The 20,016-nt window shown below is 37.1% G+C and overlaps 2 protein-coding genes across 3 annotated transcripts in view; one reads left to right on the forward strand and one right to left on the reverse strand.

Annotated features, from left to right (window-relative positions):
• Positions 1 to 12,618, reverse strand: part of NDUFAF2 (NADH:ubiquinone oxidoreductase complex assembly factor 2) — a 187,968-nt gene extending 175,350 nt beyond the window's left edge. The window contains exon 1 of the mRNA XM_003782737.3: positions 12,417 to 12,618. Within this exon, the coding sequence (XP_003782785.1) occupies positions 12,417 to 12,543 (127 nt within the window). The 5' untranslated portion in view covers positions 12,544 to 12,618. The remainder of the gene's footprint in view (positions 1 to 12,416) is intronic.
• A 109-nt stretch (positions 12,619 to 12,727) lies between these two features.
• Positions 12,728 to 20,016, forward strand: part of ERCC8 (ERCC excision repair 8, CSA ubiquitin ligase complex subunit) — a 63,180-nt gene continuing 55,891 nt past the window's right edge. Inside the window, exon 1 of one of the 2 annotated variants that reach the window (XM_003782738.3) lies at positions 12,728 to 12,866. In XM_003782738.3, coding sequence (XP_003782786.1) covers positions 12,790 to 12,866 — 77 coding nt within the window. In that variant the 5' untranslated portion in view covers positions 12,728 to 12,789. The remainder of the gene's footprint in view (positions 12,867 to 20,016) is intronic. The other variant, XM_023519450.1, reaches the window with a different exon arrangement.

Below are 20,016 nucleotides of genomic sequence, written 5' to 3' on the forward strand. Positions count from 1 at the left end.
AGTAGTGCCAAAGAAGATGAAATATCTGGGAGTTTACCTAACAAAGGACGTGAAAGACCTTTATAAAGAGAACTATGAAACTCTAAGAAAAGAAATAGCTGATAATGTTATTGGAAAAACATACCATACTCATGGTATGGGAAGAATTAACATTGTTAAAATGTCCATACTACTCAAAGCAATATATAATTTTAAGACAATCCCTATTATAGTTCCATTGTCATACTTTAAAGATCTAGAAAAAAAAATACTTTGTTTTATACGGAATCAGAAAAAACTTTTAATAGCCAAGACATTACTCAGAGATAAAAACTCACTACCAGACATCAAACTATACTATAAATCCACAGTGATCAAAACAGCATGGTACTGGCACAAAAACAGAGAGGTAGATGTATGGAACAGAATAGAGAACCAAGAGATGAACCCAGCTACTTACCATTATCTGATCTTTGACAAGCCAATTAAAAACACTGAGTGGGGAAAAGACTCCCTATTTAACAAATGGTGCTGGGCGAACTGACTGGCGACCTGCAGAAGACTCAAACTGGATCCACACCTTTCACCACTAACTAAGATCAACTCTCAATGGATTAAAGATTTAAACTTAAGACATGAAACTATAAAAATACTAGAAGAAAGTGTAGGGAAAAAACTTAAAGAAATTGGCCTGGGCGAAAATTTTATGATGATGACCCCCCTGGGCAATTGAAGCAACATCAAAAATACACTACTGGAACCTGTTCGAACTAAAAAGCTTCTGCACAGCCAAAAGCACAGTAAGTAAAGCAAGCAAGTAGACAGCCCTCAGAATGGGAGAAGATATTTGCTGGTTATGTCTCCAACAAAGGTTTAATAACCTGAATCCACACAGAACTCAAATGTATAAAGCAAGAAGAGAACAAGTCATCCCCTCTCAGGGTGGGCAAAGGACTTGAAGAAAAATTTCTCTGAAGAAGACAGGCACATGGCCTACAAACATATGAAAAAATGCTCACCATCCTTAATCATCAGAGAAATGCAAATCAAAACTACTTTGAGATATCATCTAACTCCAGTAAGATTAGCCCATATCACAAAATCCCAAAATCACAGATGCTGGCGTGGGTGTGGAGAAAAGGGAACACTTCTACACTGCTGGCAGGATTGTAAACTAATACATTCCTTTTGGAAAAACATCTGGAGAACACTTAAAGAACTAAAAATAGACCTGCCATTTGATCCTATAATTCCTCTATTAGGTATATATCCAGAAGACCAAAAATCACACTACAATAAGGATATTTGTATCAGAATGTTCATTGCAGCCCAATTCATAATTGTTAGGTCATGGAAGAAGCCCAAGTACCCATCGACCCATGAATGGATCAATAAATTGTGGTATATGTACACCATGGAATACTATGCAACCATTAAGAAAGATGGAGACTTTACCTCCTTCATGTTTACACGGATGGAGTTGGAAAATATTCTTCTTAGCAAAGTATCCCAAGAATGGAAGAAAAAGTATCCAATGTACTCAGCCCTACTATGAAACTAATTTATAGCTTTCATAGGAAAGCTATAACCCAATTTTAGCCCAGGAACATGGGGAGAGGGGAGAGGGAGTGAAGGAGAGGGTGGAGGGTGGGTGGAGGGAGGGTGATTGGCGGGATCACGCCTATGGTTCATCCTATAAGGGTATATGTGAATCTCTCTAAATGTAGAATATAAATGTCTTAATACAATAACTAAGAAAAAGACATGAATGTTATGTTAACCAGTTGGATGAAAGTACTTCAAATTGTATACAGAAACAGTACACTGTACCCCATGATAGTATTAATGTACACTGTTATGATTTAATAAAAATAATAATAAAAAATAAAAAATACATATCCTCAGTCCTAAAACTATTATTTAATGTCTACTTGTATCCCTGACTTGCCCCCAAGCCAATTTGGGTTTAGGGGTACCAAATGAAGCTCAGTACTATGAAAAGTAACAGACTACATTCATTCCTTAAGTAGCTATACTGTATTCATTCTAAAAGTTAGTTTTTAATGTTATTAATTTTTTTCTTTAATGCTATTTCTTTCTTTCCATTTCCAACACTATAGCCTAATAGAATCCCTTTCTAGACTCACTGGCATGTAACAGCTCATCTTAATTCATCTAGCTCATCTAGCCAGGGTTTCACAGTGATTTCTCTAATAGCTCTAGTAATATCACAAACTTTTCCCTGTTGAAAACCTTTCAACATCAACCTACTATCTACAAAAGCTCTTCAGTTAAAATTAACTTGTTAGATTGAACTGGGTACAATTATTTAATCAATGTACAAAAGGAGGAGGTGAAAATGATAGCAAAAGTTTCAACGAGTATGTATGTATATGTATGTATGTAAAAGAATTTATCCTAGGGGATCCACACCTGTACCTCAGCAGCTAGGGTGCCAGCCACATACACTGGAGCTGGCAGGATCGAACCCAACCTGGGCCAGCTAAAACAACAATGACAACTGCAACAAAAAAATAGCTAGGCATTGTGGTGGGCACCTGTAGTCCCAGCTACTTGGGAGGCGGAGGCAAGAGAATTGCTTAAGCCCAAAAGTTTAAGGTTGCTGTGAACTGTGACACCATAGCACTCTACTGAGCATGACATAGTGAGACTCTGTCTCAAAAAAAAAAATTATCTTAGGAAGAGAGCTACCTTTCGAAACATGAAATAAATGGAATCAGATGGATAAGCACTCAAATATAGATAAGAAAGGCATAACAAAGGTATTTCATAGACAAACTTTATTAGAGGAAACTTTTACTAAATAATCCATTATAGAACAAAGTCAGGCCAGGCACAGTCACTCATGTCTGTAATCTTAGCACTCTGGGAGGCCAAGGTGGGTGGATTGCCTGAGTGCAAAGGTTCCAGACCAGCCTGAGCCAGAGGGAGATCCCATCTGTAAAAACAGTTGGGCGCTGTAGTGGGTACCTATAGTCCCAGCTACCTGGGAGGCTAAGGCAAGAGAATCGCTTATGCCCATGAGTTTCAGGTTGCTGTGAGCTGTGACGCCATGTACTCTAGCAAGGGCAACAAAGTAAGACTGTCTCAAAAAAAAAAAAAAAAAAAAAAATCCAGATTGTACCCCACATATGCATAAATGTATTGATGATCTATGTGTATTTGACTTAATAAAAAAAAAAAAAAAAAAAACAACAAAAGGAAGGAAGAAAAAAAAATAAAGTTTAAAAAAATGTTGATTAATAACATTGTTAATAAAAATCCCAACCACATGCTATAATCATAATCTTTTAATCTTTAACGATAATGATTTTTTGAAAAAGGTTAAAACTTCAATAAATAATACTAAACTTAAACTCATAGGACTGGACAATACTTAAGAGATTTATTTTGAATTAGTAACCGTATCTTTTCTGTCATAAAATATTATCTACTGTGAAAAATGTAGTCCCTTGATGACTGGTACCAGATAAATTAACTGAATTAAAAGAAAAAGTAATTTTCTCTAAAAAGTTCTTAAATATTCTTTTCATTGATGGTGTTAAATTCTCAACAATTTAAGCAATTCAAAGAAAATATAAGAAGACTTCTAAAACACTACCTTTTATATCACAGAAATAGGAAAGCTAGATGACTCATTTTAGGAGAATTTGCTTTTAAACAAATTAAAGACATTTTTCCCTTGATTTATAGAGGAATACTTAGAAAATAAGTCACAGTACTTACAGAACACATGTCTGTGCCTCTGGCTTCAATTATATAAGGACCAAGACACTCAGATATTAGACAACATATAGGAGATTAATTTCCCCTGCATCATCAATAAAGCCTCATTTTCTCACAATCAAGAGTACATGAATTCAAAATATTAAACCACTCATTGTATAAATTTGTCATACGCACTTAGGAAAATAATTTGATATTATAATAAAGCTAAAAATAAACATATCCTTTGACATACAAATTCCATATTAAGGTATGTCCTAAAAAGGTAAAGATACAACATTTTTCCTTGCTATTACTAGCAGTGTTTCTGTAAATATACTCTATAAGCATTTCTATAAGTGGAAGTGTAGACAGTCTAGTGATCAGTTTATTTATAGCTGCTGGGAGAATGGGGACTGAAGACCCCATTCTTGGCAAAGGAAAGCACCCCAAGAAAAAAAGGAAAACAAAAAAATAAGCTGAGGGAGTTGGAACAAATAAAAGTCAGCTAGTTTACATTTAAGCTAGCCATTGCTAACAAGCCTCTTGCCTTTTCTGAAATTCTAGCCTGTTGGGGATACAGCTGGCAAACACCCTGCTGGGTCTGAGAGCACTCTGAGGAGAATAATGGTCATAGAAGAGGATATGACAATGTCCTAGGAAAAGATACATCTTCTAGGGTGTTTCCCACATTAAACAGGCTAAGGAGATACCCATTGTGGAGATTTGCATTTGCCTGGGGCAGAGATCAAGGGAGTAGTAATTCAAACTCTGAGATAAGGGCAGAAGAGCTTATATCCCTTATCACAGAGGAAAATCCTCTGTGGTGGTGATAGGAGGAAAATGCCTCCCTCCCACCAATGCCTCAGAGGAGATCAACACTGGTGGTGTTTTACTCCACAGAGAACTAGCCAATCTTAACATCTCCCTAGAAATCTGTGAGTGTGACCTCAAGCAAGAGGTTCCCCCAATACAAGGCTCAGATTTCAGATTTCTGAAGGCTACCCTTAAGGTTAATAATAATAACAATAAGAGCTAATATGATCAATCCCAGAAACTGCTGAAGTCTTCGTTCCCTCCCTCACCTTATCCTCTGGGCAAACAGACTTCAATAAAGTCAGAGAGGAGCAAATACTCTGGGCCATTGCTGGAATCCCACAATGGGCAATGGATCCCTGACCTCCGACTTTTAATTCTACTCTATGTCTCTTGTCTTTCTTTACCATGGCTTCTAACTCTGTATTTCTTCAGTTGATTGCTGCCAGTTTCCACAGGTCTCAGTGGATGTTGCTCTTGGGGCAGGACCCCCATATATAGCAGTACATTAGTAACAGTTAAAATCAGGAGAAAAATCCCTTGTGAACAGTAGTGGAAATAAATAAATTGTGGCTCATTTATACAATGGAATATCATACAGCAATAAAAATGAATGAATTACAATTACACCATGAATGAATCTTAGGACTATAACAGTAAGGGGTAAAAAAGCAAATCTCATGAGAATATATACAATATGATTTCATTAACACAGGGTCAAGAATACAAAAAACTGAACAAATCATTCAGGGATAAAAGTATGTGTCAGAACTCTAAAGAAAAGAGAATGATAAACACAAGATTCATGTTACTGATTACTTCTAAACAGAGAAGGAAAGTTATAGGATAAGAAGGAATACACAGTGGATCTCAAAAATAGTGATTATATTTTTTCCTAAACTGTAGTGGTAACATAAGGTTTCATTATACAGTGATTCTTCACACTTTATACATTATGTAAATATTCTTTGGTAATTCTGTCATATTTAATGGGAACAATTTTTATAAGACAAAATGAACAGATGAAAAAGTTGTATTTTCAGAGACTTAAATTTTCCTAAGTCTAGTACATATGGTAGCAAGTCTCACACTGCAAGGAACAGTTATAGTCAAGTTACCTCAGGTAACCAGGGAGTATTATAAGGATATGAAAAGAAAGAAAAATGACAAGACTCAATAGCTGCAAAACTTAACAGAGCACTAGAATGGGATTCAGTGACTGAACGGTACCAACTGTGGTCTAACAGGAACCCTATAACATGACTGTCACTCTGACTCCTTGGAAATGAACATCTATTGACCCCTAAACATTCTCATAATCTCCTCTCTCTCCATGTATCTATGAGTTTGGATGTGGTATCCACAGAGATTGGTAAAGCTGGAATTATTTCCAGCAACATTCTCTAAAAGGCACAGTCAACTCTCAAAACACTATAGATAATCCTCCAGTAAAACAGTCCTAACTCACAACACTAGAAATAATTATTTAGAATAATGACTTTTACATTTGTATGTATTGTATGTATTTCTTCTTTTCAAGGAAAGGTTGCTCTCATATGGTATATAGAAAGTATGTGTGACTATCCCAACTAATTTTATCCCTAATCAATCTGAAAAGTTTTACTATTAAAACCAAAATATTTTTATATAATATATTTTAAATAATATATTCACAAATACACTAAAGCATAGAATTAGATTACATTAAAAACATTTACATAGTACTCAGCCCTACAATGAAACTAATTTAAAACTTTCATATGAAAGCTACAACCCAATTATAGCTCAAGAATATGAGGAAAGGGAGGGGAGGGAAGGGGGCAGGATGGGTTGAGGGAGGATAATTGATGGGACCATACCTACGGTGTATCTTACAAGGGTACATATGAAACTTACTAAATGTAGAATATAAATGTCTTAACACAATAACTAGGAAAATGCCATGAAGGCTATGTTAACCAGTTTGATGAAAATATTTCAGATTGTATATAAAACCAGCACATTGTAACCCATGACTGCATTAATGTACACAGCTATGATTTAATTTAAAAAATAAAAAAAACAAAAACATTTATCTAGCTACTCAGGAAGCTGAGCCAGGTAGATTTCTTGAGCCCAGTAGCTCAACTCCAGCTTAGGCAAACACAGCAAGACCCCATCTCATTAGGCATTTGGTAATGTTTGGGGGTCTGTGGGCTTATAGTTTTCACCAAATTTAGAATATATTTGGCCGTTATTTCTTCAAATATTTTTGGTTTCCAAAATGACTTTCCTCCTTTATAATTTCACAGACATTAGGCCACTTCAGTCTCCCTACAGCCTGCTTATGATGTTTTGGGGTTTTCTTGTGATTTCTTTTCTCTCTGTTTCATTTTGGGTGATTTTTATTGTTATGTTTCAATCACAAATGTGAAAATATATGAACCAAAAACTGATAGAACTGCAAAAAGAAAAATATAAATGCAGAATTATGGTCAGAAACTGTAAAATATAGCTGCAGAATTATGGTCAGAAACTATAACATCTTTTTCTCAATAATTGATAAAACAAGTATATATAAAGGTCAGTATCAACCAGCTTGGCCTAAATGATATTTATAGAACAACCAATCCAAAACAGCAAAATACCAATTTTTTTCAAGCATATACAGAACAATTGCCAGATCAGACTATACTCTAGGCCATAAAACAAATTATAATAAATTTAAAATAACTGAAATCATACAAAATATGCTGAGTATAATTAAGCTAGAAATTAATAACAGAAACATACCTAAAAAATTCCAAGTATTTGGAAATTAAAGAACACACATATAAGTAACACATGAGTTATAAAATTTTTTTTAAATTATAACGTATTTCAATTGAATAAAAATTTTTGGAAGATATAACATTTGTGCAGTGTGGCAAAAATAGTTCATATAGGAACTTTATAGCTTTAATAATGTATACTAAAAAAGAACAACATGACCTCCATGTTTACCAAAAGAAAATATAAAAATAAGAATGAAACCAAGTAAAAGCAGAAGACAATAAAGATGTAAGTGAAAAGCAATAAAGCTGAAACAAATGAAAAAAACTTACATAGAATTGTCAGTGAAATTCCAAGCTAACACTGTGAAAAGATCCATAAAATTAATAAAATACTCATCAGAGGGACCAGGAAAAAGAGTGCAGCTACAAAGTATCAATTTCAGGAATGAAAGAAAATTTATCACTAAAATTCCTACCAACATTTAGAAAGATAATGAAGAGAAACGAACAACTAACTTTATAACTACAAATATTAGGTAAAAGGGACAACTCCTCAAAAGACACCAACTATCCAAGCTCACACAGACAAAATAGCCCTAGTAGTAGTCTTAAACGTGTTATCTGTTAAAGATATTGAATTTGTAGTTAAAAAACCTTCCAACAAAATTCCAGGACCAGGTGGCTTCACAGGCAATTTATAACAAACATTTAAAAAAGAAGTAATACAAATTCTTCACAAAGTCTTCTAAAAAACTCAAGAGAAAGGAACACAATGCTACTCACTCTAGGAGGTCAGCATTACCCTATAACAAACCCAGAAAAAGACATTACGAGGAAACTAGAGATCAAGATCCTTAAGGACAAAAAAAAAAAAAAAATCCTCAACAAAATGTCAGCGTATCAAATACAGCAATATGTGTAAAGGATAATGTATCGTGACTAACTGGCGTTTATGCCACAAATAACAACATGCAAAACATTTAACAAATCAATGCCAAATGAGTTGAAAACTTAGTCCACTCAAAAACTACACATGAATGTTTATAGGCAGCATTGTTCACAACTGCCAAAACTTGTAAGCAACCAAGATGTTCTTCAATAGGCAACTGGATAAACAAGCAATGGTTCTAAACATACAAAGGAATATTTAACAATAAAAAGCAATTAGCTATTATGCTACAAAAAGATGTGAAGAAAACTTAAATACATATTACTAAGAAGCCAATTTGAGAAGGTTGTATATGGCATTATTCTAACTATATGATATTCTGAAAAAGGCAAAACTATGGAAACAGTAAAAAAAAAAAAATCAATGGTCACAAGAGGCTTGGTGGGAGGGTGAAAAGGAGGGGAGAGAACATGCATGCAAGATATTAATAATGGGAGAAACTGCAGTAGGTGCCAAGAGAGGGTGGTTTCCACTCAATTTCTCTGTAAACCTAAAACTGCTCTAAAAAAGAACATCTACTAGTTTTTAAAAAGTTATTCAATGTAATTCACCATCTGAGCATCTCAACAGAGAAAAAAAAATAAAGCTAGAGAGCATTTGACAGAAGTTAATATCCATTTATGAAAAGAAAAGAACTTTCAATAAGCTAGGAATAGTAGGGAACTTCACTAACCTTATAAAGGGCATCTAAAAAGTTACAGTATCTAAAAAACACACTTTAGAATAAATACAACAAAACATGAATGAACTCTATTCTGAGAACTATACATCACTGATAAAAGAAATCAAAGAACCAAATAAAAGGTCCCCAAAGATTAACGCAAATAGATCTTGAAGTTAAATCACATGTCTTATAAGCTACATTATCCTATTTATCTCTCAAATAGCAAAAATACATTGTGTGGCTAGACAGGTGTTGTTGGTTCCGTTTTACAGAGTTAGGTGGAGCACTCACTCCTGGGTACATACTTACAGAAAAAGAAAACTTAACATTTACACAACCCTGTGTGGGAATTTTTCTAGGTGCCACATTCATAATCACCAAATCAGTCCTTCAATGGATAAATTTGGACAAACTAGTATATCCATAACATGGAATACTAGTTAACAGTAAAAAGGAACAAACTACTCATACATGAAATGAATCTTTAAAGGCATTATGCTGATTGAAAGCCAGTTTCAAAAAGTTACATAAGGTATGATTCTACATATGTAACATTCTCAAGAAAACAAAATTATAATAACAGAGAACAGAATCAATGGTTGCCAGGGTTAGGAACGGGGAGTTACTATACAGGGTTAGCATGAAGAAGTTGTGTAGGATAACAGAACTCTTCTATATCCTGATTTTGGTGGTGGTTACATTAATTTTTATATATATTAAAATGTATAGAACTTTATACCAATTTAAGAATTAATTTTACTGGGCCCAGTCTGATGGCTCATGCCTGAAATACCAGCACTTTGGAAGACAGAAGTGGGAAGATTGCTTGAGCCTAGGACTCAGTTTGCAGTGAGCTGTGATCACACCATTGCACCTTAGCCTAGGCAGCAGCGAGAGCCTATCTCTGATAAAAAAAAAATTTTTTACGTTCATTTTACTGTACATATATTTTAATTTAAAAATAAACTCTTAAAAAACAAGTTACTAACCGTAAAAAGAAAACTAAAGGTTTAAAAATGAAATACTGCTACACACTTACATGGCTAAAATTTAAAAGACTGACCATACCAAGTATAGATGAGGATGTGGAACAACTGGCATAGATAGATTGGGATAGACATGATTTTGTTAATTATTTAAACCTTTAATGATATTTTATTTCCATTGAAATAAATGATAAAAAAATTGATATAACTGTATTTTTTAATGGGCAAAAGGTTTAAATAGATCTTCACCAAAGATGTACAGACATCAAATAAGCACATGAAAAGATTATCAACATCCTCAGTCATTAGGAAAATACAACTTAAAATCAATGAGATACCACTATGCACCTATCACAATGCTAAAAATTATAATAAAAACAAAAAATACCCCTGACAATACTGAGTGCTGGCAAGGATGTGAAACAAGTAGAACTTTAGTTTATTGCTTGCAGGAATACAAAATGGTACAGCCGCTTTGAAAAACAGATAGGGGCGGTGCCTGTGGCTCAAAAGGGTAGGGCACCGGCCCCAAATTTCAGAGGTAATGGGTTCAAACCCATCCCCAGCCCCCCCCCCAAAAAGAAAAACAGTTAGTTAGCTTCTTAGAAAATTAAACATACATTTACCACACAACCCAGCATCCTATTCCTAAGTATTTACCCAAGAGAAATGAAAACTTACATTCACACAAAATCCTTCACAAGAATGTCTGCAGAGGCTTTCCTCACAATCAGCAAAAACTAGAAACAATCTCAATGTTTTACAGCAAGTGAAGAGATAAAGTGGTGAACCCATACAAGAGAATACTACTAAGCAATAAAAAGAACTCCTATCACATACAGGAGTCCCAAGCACATTATGCAATGTGAACTAAGCCAAACTCAAAAGTCTACACCTTGTGTATTTCCAATTATATGATTTCTAGAAAAGACAAAATTACAGGAACATAAAACAAATCCGTGGTTGTCCAGGAGTAGGGATGGAGAGTGTAATAAATCATTAAGGAGTTAGAGGGAACTGTGGGGGTGACAAAACTATTCTATCATCTTGACTGTGGTGACACACAACTTTATACATTTGTCAAACACCATAAGACAGTACACCAAAAAAGGTAAATGTTAATGTATTAAAATTACAGTTTTACTTGGGAAAGAGGAGGGAGAAGGATGGGGGTCACAGTATATGGTGTGAGACATCTTGGTGGTGAGACACAATTACAAGAGAGACTCTATCTTAAACAAATGCAACCAGTGTAACCTAATTCTTTGTACCCTCAATGAATCCCAAACAATACAAAAAGAAAAAATACATAGTATATAATACATAAAACATATACAATATATGTTCATTGATTATCCTCTTATTGATAAAACGTCCTGTCAATAGGAAGTGAGGGGAGTCAAAAATGAAAAAAAAATTAAAAATTAAAAAAAATTCACTAAGAGCTCCACAAAAAGTGAATGCCCATAAAAAAAAAACTAAATAAATTAAATAAAATTTCAGTTTCACAATTATCAGAGGGACTTTACCTAATACATGCAATCAATGTAACCTAATTCCTTTTACCCTCATATATTCCAAACAATTAAATTACAGTTCAATGAAAAACCTCAATCTGACATTTTGTATATTTTTTAATGTTACAACTTATGGAAAAGAAACATCTTTCTCTGCTTGCAATCTGTCAAGTAATACTTAACATCATGCTAGGGTCTTTGTAGACTTTTAAAAGACATACTCCCCACCCTGATAGAGTTTAGAAGCTCAATACCAAACCCAGTTTAAATATTAAAGTACTTTTCAGAAAAAGTACAGGCAAACAAATTTGAGTGATAAGTCACAGTTTATATGTGTGGGAAATGAATAAACAGAACACCATTTTGGAAAGGTCTTTGTGTTTCTTAATATTATTGTGGTTATTATTATTAGCTCTAACTTTCAGGTGAGGGTAATGAGAGTTGGGGAGGACAATTATTTTGTCCACGACCTTTTGTACTTCTGACAAGTTTTGGTTGCGAGGAAGGTGACACGATGCCAGCGCTAGGGCCAAGGTGCCCCCCAAAAGGTAAACAAACACCAGGAAAGAGGACAGCTGAGGTGCTGAAGATACACTTCAATAACGCCACTCAGAACCGGTGACAAGTGGGACACGGGAGCACACAAACGTACGTTTCTGTCACTCCTGAGCCCCTTTGGTAAAAGATCTCTGTTAACTTCTCCCCGCTAATGGCAAGAACTAAAACCGAGGCGTCCTTTGCCGGCATGGCTGGGAGAAAAGGGGTGTGCGCCTTGCCTGGCTCGCGCGGGCAGCCCCGGGCGCCCGGGTCTCAAGCACCGGGAGGAAGGGCCGCGGCGCAAAACCGCCCAAAGAAAGGCGCCCAGAGTCAGGCCCCGGCAAGGTTCCGATTCCAGAGTAAAGGGGGCAGGGAGGGGTGAGCGAACTCGGGATATCCCCCCTCGGAGACACCCCACGTGTCGCACGACGCGTGACGCGACAAGACACCCTTACTTTCCCCTCATTTACCGACCACGCCACCGCTCACCTCTCCAGTTCTTGTACTCCGGGATATAATAGTATTTATTCCCGAACTGGTCTGTGCCCACGTGCTCCTTCACTTCTTTTGACAGCGCTCTCCACAAGGCGCGGAAGAAACCCTGAGAAGAACCCATACCGTCCGCCCGTGTCCCGGCGAGAGTTGCAGCCCGACCCGCAGTAGCAGGGGAAACACTGCAGGGGAGGACTCGGCGCACTACTTGGTGGAAACCAGCCCGCCTATCCTCGCGCCCTGCCAGTAACGGCGCTCACCGTTGGTTGGATGGATCAATCTCTTGGCCAATAAGAGACTCTGCTGTTTACAGCCCCGCCTCCGAGCCCTATCATGGCGGCGCCCAGGTCTCAAGCCGGTGAGGAGCGCGATGCTGGGGTTTTTGTCCGCGCGACAAGCGGGTTTAGAGGATCCTCTTTACCTGCGGAGAGCGGAGTCCACACGCAGGTAAAGAAAACCTTTTTTCTCCAACAAGCCTGTTAGACTCTGGACCACTGGCTGTTAAGCATTGCTCCACACTTCCCCGTCTCATCACTTTTCCTTCCACCAAATTCATTATTTACCCTGTGTTCTGCTGTGTGGCTTGCAAAAATAGGACGCCTTTTATATGCTGTTAACAACTTGAGGGTGGTGGGTGCTCCCGCGGTCCTGGGTGAACGCACTATAAACCTAAATGAGAATACTTTTTCGTTTTACTGTATTCTTTCTCTTTCGTATTAAGTTCCCTTGGGGGAAAAACTATCCTCTGCTCTTCGCAGCTCAAGGCCGTGTGTGGTGGCTTAAGCCGGTAATCCTAGCACTCTGGGAGGCGGAGGTGGGTGGATTGCCTAATCCTTAGGCTAAGGATGCGTTCATTTAGTCAGTCAGCATAGTGAATTCCTGTGGTGTGTCAGGCAGTATTTTAAAGGTAGGGCATAGGCCGAAAATTGAAGGAAGTTCATAATTACTACAGCAGAGGATTGAGGTTAGACAGCAGAGGATTGACAAGAGATGAAGTTGGGAGAAACAGAAGCTAAATGAGGAAGAGCCTTGTGTGCTTGGGTAAGAAGTATGAAACTTACCTTCATAAGGCCACAACTAATGCATTTTGTTTTCTGCTTGCTGAAGGGATTGAAGTTAAGAGTAAGAGAACCAAGTTAGGTAACTGTTGGAATCTCAGTTGTCCAGGAGGGAGGTGATGAAAGAAGTTTTGAAAATAAGAAATAAAGTCAACTAGGCATGGAAATTGGTTAAATAAGTAAATGATGAAAAGGGAGGAATGAACAATGATTCCCCTGTATAGCAAGTTGAATGTTGGTGATATACTTTGAGATACGGTTTTTGTTTTTGTTCTTAAGACAGGAGTCTCCCTTTGTCGCCCTCGGTAGAGTGCTGTGGTGTCATAGCTCACACAATCTCAAACTCTTGGGCTCAAGCGATCCTCTTGCCTCTGCCTCCCAGATAGGTGGAACCACAGGTTCCCACCACAGTGCCCAGCTATTTTTTAGAGACAGGGTCTAGCTCTAGCTCAGGCTTGTCTCAGGCTGCTCTTGAACTCCTGAGCTCAAGCAATCCACCCACTTCCGCCTCCCAGAGTGCTGGGATTATAGGCCTGAGCCACCACATCTGGCCTTGAGATAGGGGTGTGTTTTTTTGTTTTTGTTTTTGTTTTTTGAGACAGTATCACTATGTCGCCCTTGGTAGAGTGCAGTGGCGTCACAGCTCACAGCAACCTCCAACTCAGGCTTAAGCAATTTTCTTGCCTCCGCCTCCCAAGTAGCTGGGACTACAGGCGCCCACCACAACGCCCCGCTGTTTTTTGGTTGTAGTTGTCCTGGTTGTTTGGCAGGCCGGGGCTGGGTTCGAACCCACCAGCTCCAGTGTATGTGATTGGGGCCCTAGCTACTGAACTACAGGCGCCAAGCCAGAGATAGGGTTTTCTAAAGGGGGTAGCAAGCCGCCTTAATGGGCATAATGTGGGGGTATATGGCAAGTTTTTCTCCAGTGTCACTTTCTCTGAGACATCTTCAGCCATCATCACAACCACTTTTCCTCATTTATGTCAACAAGTTCACCCTCGTTGATTTCCTCAGTGTGCATATCTCAGTCTTTTTCTCAAAGGACAGCAGGGTCAACATTCCCACAGTCAGCTATTATTTCTTTAACTCCATTTATATACAATTTGAGTTTCAGTTTTAACATTCCTTTGGTACTTTCATTTTGTTTGCCAATTTCCTCTTTTATTTACCTATTTTTTTATAAAATTTCATATGAGTTTATCTCAGCGGCACAAAGATAACAAACCTAAATGCTTTGTAGTGATCAATCACCTGTAGATTTTAAAAGAAGTTATATAAATTGATGACTAATTTTGAGCCACTTTTACATGTGTAGTGATTTATGGACTGAAAAGCTAGTAGCAAGCTTTGTGTTTTATGCTGTTTCTCATAGTTAAACTGGTAACCAAAATTTAAACCATGTTGGTCAGCATTCTAGCATTATTTAATTAAACTGTGGGAAATTAAACACTAAAATTCATACATACCTGACTGTGCAAAGTGAGGTCACAATTTTTTTATCCACTAACTTGCTGATGAACATTCAAGTTGTTTCCAGTTTTTTGTTCTTATGTATAAAGCTGTTGTGAAAATTCAACTATGAGTCATTGTATAAATATACACTTTTATTTCTCACATTAAAAAATATTAAATGGAATGACTAGATTATTGTATGTTTCATTTTTTTTTTTTTTTTTTTGGAGACAAGAGTCTTACTTTAGCACCCTTGGTAGAGTGCTGTGGCATCGTAGCGCACAGTGACCTCAAATTCTTGGGCTCAAGGGGTTCTCTTACCTCAGCCTCCCGAGTAGCTGGAACTACAGGCACCCACCACAACACCCAGATATTTTTAGAGACATAGATATTAGATCATTTAGATATTTTTGTGGGGTTCTCACTCTTGCTCAGGCTGCTCTCGCAATCTGAGCTCAAGCAATCTGCCTGGCCTCAGCCTCCCAGAGTGCTAGGATTTCAGGCGTGAACCACCATGCCTGGCCTATGTTTCACTTTTTTTTTTTTGAGACAGAGCCTCAAGCTGTCCCCCTGGGTAGAGTGCCGTGGCATTACAGCTCACAGCAACCTCCAACTCCTGGGCTCAAGCGAGTCTCCTGCCTCAGCCTCCCAAGTAGCTGGGACTACAGGCGCCTGCCACAACGCCCGGCCATTTTTGGTTGCAGCCGTCATTGTTGTTTGGCGGGTCCGGGCTGGGGATTCGAACCCGCCACCTTAGGTGTACGTGGCTGGCGCCTTAGCCAGTTGAGCTATAGGCGCCGAGCCTGTTTCACTTTTTTAAAAGCAGTTTTTCAAAGGATTTTCCTTTCTCACTAACCATAGATGAAAGTGTCAGTAGTTCTATATCCTTTATTTTCCCTTTTCTTTTCTGCTTTCTTTGAGTTACTTAAACATTATTTAATATTCCATTTTAATTCAGTGTGATTTTGACACTTTAAATAATGTTTAATTTATGTAGTGTGATTTTGACACTTTATATAATGTTTTTTGGTGGTTGCACTAGGAATTACAAAATATGTACTTAACTGTGGGGACAGGTTACAAGTAAATTCCCTTTGAATAGAAGCTGACCAATATCTCAGAAACTTTCTAACATAGACAGACAGATGTGGTCATATGTTATACTAACTTGGAGTTATTTTAGAAACAACCTGATTAAAACCCTCTCCTGTATTTCCCTTTAGTAAATTCAATCTGCTCTAAAAAACAAAAAGGGGGGAAATGTAGGATAGAGCATAGGGTTGAAAGTGTTAGGCACTAGGGACAGAGTGATCTGGGAAAAAGCCAAGGATCACTGCTGGCCCTGAGTACTAAACACAATACTCAGTAGACACAGCACACGTCCCAGCCCTAAGTCATATATTAGTAGTGATGAGGAGGTTAAGGAGAGATTGAAGTACAGAATACAAGATAACATTAGGAGTTTGAACATGCAGCTGAAGATAAACTACTTGTTTTCTAACTTTTGCTGTTTCTTTGAAGCTTTCCACCATACTGTATTTTCTCATGCCTGAGATTTAAATAAAAGCCAGGGAGGAACGTTAGGAGGAGAGGCACCCTTGTCTCTCCTTGCTGAGGGCTTGCTGGTGTTGGCCTCCCTGGGTCCCTCAGTTCAATGCAGATGGACTGAGTAGGTGTAATTTATTTTACTTTGAGTTGCACCAACACTTCACTTTCCATTTTCTACTTAGAATCATTATTTTACTGCTTCTTTCGGCATATGAAAACTTTATTACCCTTTATCTTCCATTACATATATTTTTGTCTTATATATTAACATTTACATATATTATAAACCTTATCAGACAATGTTACAAATTTTTTTCAAGCACCAAACACATTTTAAGGAAAAGAATAGTCTGTTACGTTTACTAAAATAGTTACCATTTCTGTTGCTTTTTCTTCATTCCTCCTGGCTCAAGTTTCCTTCTTACCATTTTTCTTCTCTCTGAAGAAAAGTTCACAAACTCATCCTAGAAAAAAGTGCTGTGTACCTCCTTGCTGAATATCACTATGATCACCTTCAAGGGATTATTACCCTTGGGAAGCTGTGCACCAAGGCCGGCACCGAGGCTTCCCTTCAAAACAGTTTCAGAACTCTGAACTCTTTTTCTCAACTGGGCATCAGAGGTGTCAGTGTCAGAGGTCAGACGGTAAAGTTCATGAACTCATCCTAGAAAAAATGCCACCCACCATCGCTGAATATCTCTGTGGTCACCTTCAAAGTACTTTCTCTTGGACATCTGGTGACTGTATTGATACTCAGCAATGAGGTGTATAGCACTTTTTCTAGGATGAGTTCGCCAGCTTAATTCTTCAACCTTGTATGGAGTGTGTGGTTTCAATATCAGTTGACTTTTCAAAGCATCTTCAGATTTGCCCCAATGAGGACCACCCATTGGTCAGTGTGTGACTTATGTGGTGGTCTGTCAGTTCAGTGTTTAAAATTTTTTTGTGGTCCTCAGGGTTAAATCCATGCATGTTCCACTCAGGGATGACTCTTGAAGTTTATAAACAACTTTATGGAGTCACTTTCCTGAACTCCTTCCTTTCCTTTCTGTAACCTCCCAGATACTTAGTTCACTGGGATTCCCTGTTTTGGTCCTCTAGTTAGAAAATTTGGCCTCTGGTTACCCTGTTCTGACACACATTTTCATGTTTAGACCCAAGTCTGGGCTCAGGAGTGAGAGCCTACTCTCTCACTCTCTCTTGGGATCAGAGCTCGGAGGAACAGAGAAAACAATTTCTCTCCCTCAGAATTCGAATTCCCATAGGCTATTGTTTCCAGCCCTAGCCATCTCTGCTACTGCATTCACTAGGAGCTGGGCCACAAGGAAACGGAGAAAAGAGAAAAAGGAGAAAAAAAGCAGTCATTTCTGGATTCTCCCTGAGTGTTGGAGTTCTCTTCTCTCCTCCTGAACTCTTTCCTTTTATGCCACAGTGCTCATTTCTAGGTTTCTGGCAGAGTAAAATTCAGACCAAGGAGGAGCAGAGAAGGAAAAATAATAATAATAAACTGACTACTGATTCAGCAGTACCTTGAATTTTAGTGTTTTCCCCAATGTACCTGCTGCTGTTTACATTTCAGAATTCTCAAGTAACTATAGGTAGCTATTTCATGCGTTTGATTTAGTTTTTATAGTTGTATTACTGGGGAAATGGGTAAAGTATGCTGAAGTATTGAATAATGAACGATATGATCAAATGAAATATCTCAGAATATAAAGTAAGAACAAAAAACTCCAATAATTTAAGAGAAAGGATAAGAAACTTAGAGTATAAATCCAGAAGATCTAGCAGGCAATAATAGTTCCAGAAGGAGAATAAAATAAACAGATAAAATAATTAGAAAAAGAAGAAAGATCAGGATTTGCAGACTAAAAAGGCTTGCTGAGGTCCAGATAAGATTGATGAAAAAGACATAAAATTATGTATACCCTAGCAAATTTATCAAGAAATAAAGAGGACATTATTAAAAGCTTCCAATAACAAAGAATTTACCATTCACAAAAGTAAAACTACCGTTAGACATCTCATCATGCGTTCTAGAGACTAGCAAATATTGGAATGATTATCTACTGAGAAAAAAATACTGCAACCCCAGTATCCAAACGTAGCCTATATGTCAGATGAAAGAAAGATCTTTGTGCTAAGATTCATAGAAATATTTCATTCCATTTAACTTCTGGAAAAAATACCCAAGAAACAACATTCATCAGGGAACAAATGTATTTGAAAGAGATTCTAATGTACATAAAAGATGAAAAGGAGAGGAAACAGGAGAGCTATGAACCTTGCAGTGTATATATGGTTAAATCTAAATATATAATAATAAGCTAGAAATAGATAATATGGCTACTAAATAAAGATATTTTTAGACATTCTTAAATTAACAAGAGGAGAATTAAGAGCGAGTTCATTGAACTAGCAAAAATGGAGGTAAAAGAAGAAACTACAGCTTTAAATAAATAAGAAATAATGCGAATTATGTCAGATAGGGCCCCAAGGGAAACAGACCGATTTCTCCCACTAGGAAGCCTAGATTGTCCGATTATTTTTTTAAATAAAAAAAGACTAAAAGCTGGTTTTCAGAAGTACTTTAGATTAAAATTTTTAAATTTAAAATTTTAAAACAGTTTAACACAATGCTTATATAGTTTTAAAGTTAAAATACAAAAAGATTTCAGGTAGTTGAAAACAAAATGTAGATATGTAAGTACAAATATTAGATAGGATGAGATTTAAGGGTAAAGTCATCAGACATTTTAGTCGACCTTTTGACTTTTTTTTTTTTTTTGAGACAGAGTCTCACTATGGCACCCTTGGTGCAGTGGAGTCAGAGGTCACAGCAACCTTTAACTCTTGGGCTCAATTGGTTCTCTTGCCTCAGCCTCCCAAGTAGCTGGGACTATAGGTGCCTGCCACAATGCCCAGCTAGTCATCAGACATTTTAAAAAAGAACCTTATATAAAGTACAATTAATGAAGAAGAATTAATGTAATGAACATGTATTCAAACAGAATGGTTAAATATATAAGACAAAATGTGAGTATGGTTTGGCACTAGTTTATTTTCCAGAGTGGTACTGATATGGTAGGTAGAAAATACATACATATAAGGGAAATAAATGAACAACAAACTAGATTTAATAGACATACGTCACTTTACATCCCTTAAATGTACATTTTTTATAAGTCAATAATACATCTACCAAAATTGTTCTTGGCCACAAAGAAAACTTTAGCAAATTTAAAAAGATAGCTATCTTAGTTTATCTTAGTTTGTGAGTGTACTTTTTAATCATTTGTATTGATAAACATTTAATTGACTTTATTGGAATAGGTTTAATTGTTGCATTGAGTTATTCATTTTTTATTTCTACCTAAGTCTTTAAGAAACGCTTCAGGGAATTAAAGAACTGTAATGTGGCTTGGTGACAGCCACATACACCTAAGGTGGTGGATTCGAATCCAGCCCCTGCCCGAGAAACAACAAAAAACAATGACGGCTGCAACCCAAAAATAGCCGGGCATTGTGGCGGGCGCCTG

This window comes from Otolemur garnettii, unplaced genomic scaffold, assembly GCF_000181295.1.
Source record: "Otolemur garnettii isolate 467f Iridium unplaced genomic scaffold, OtoGar3 scaffold00005, whole genome shotgun sequence".
NCBI classification, from domain to species: domain Eukaryota; kingdom Metazoa; phylum Chordata; class Mammalia; order Primates; family Galagidae; genus Otolemur; species Otolemur garnettii.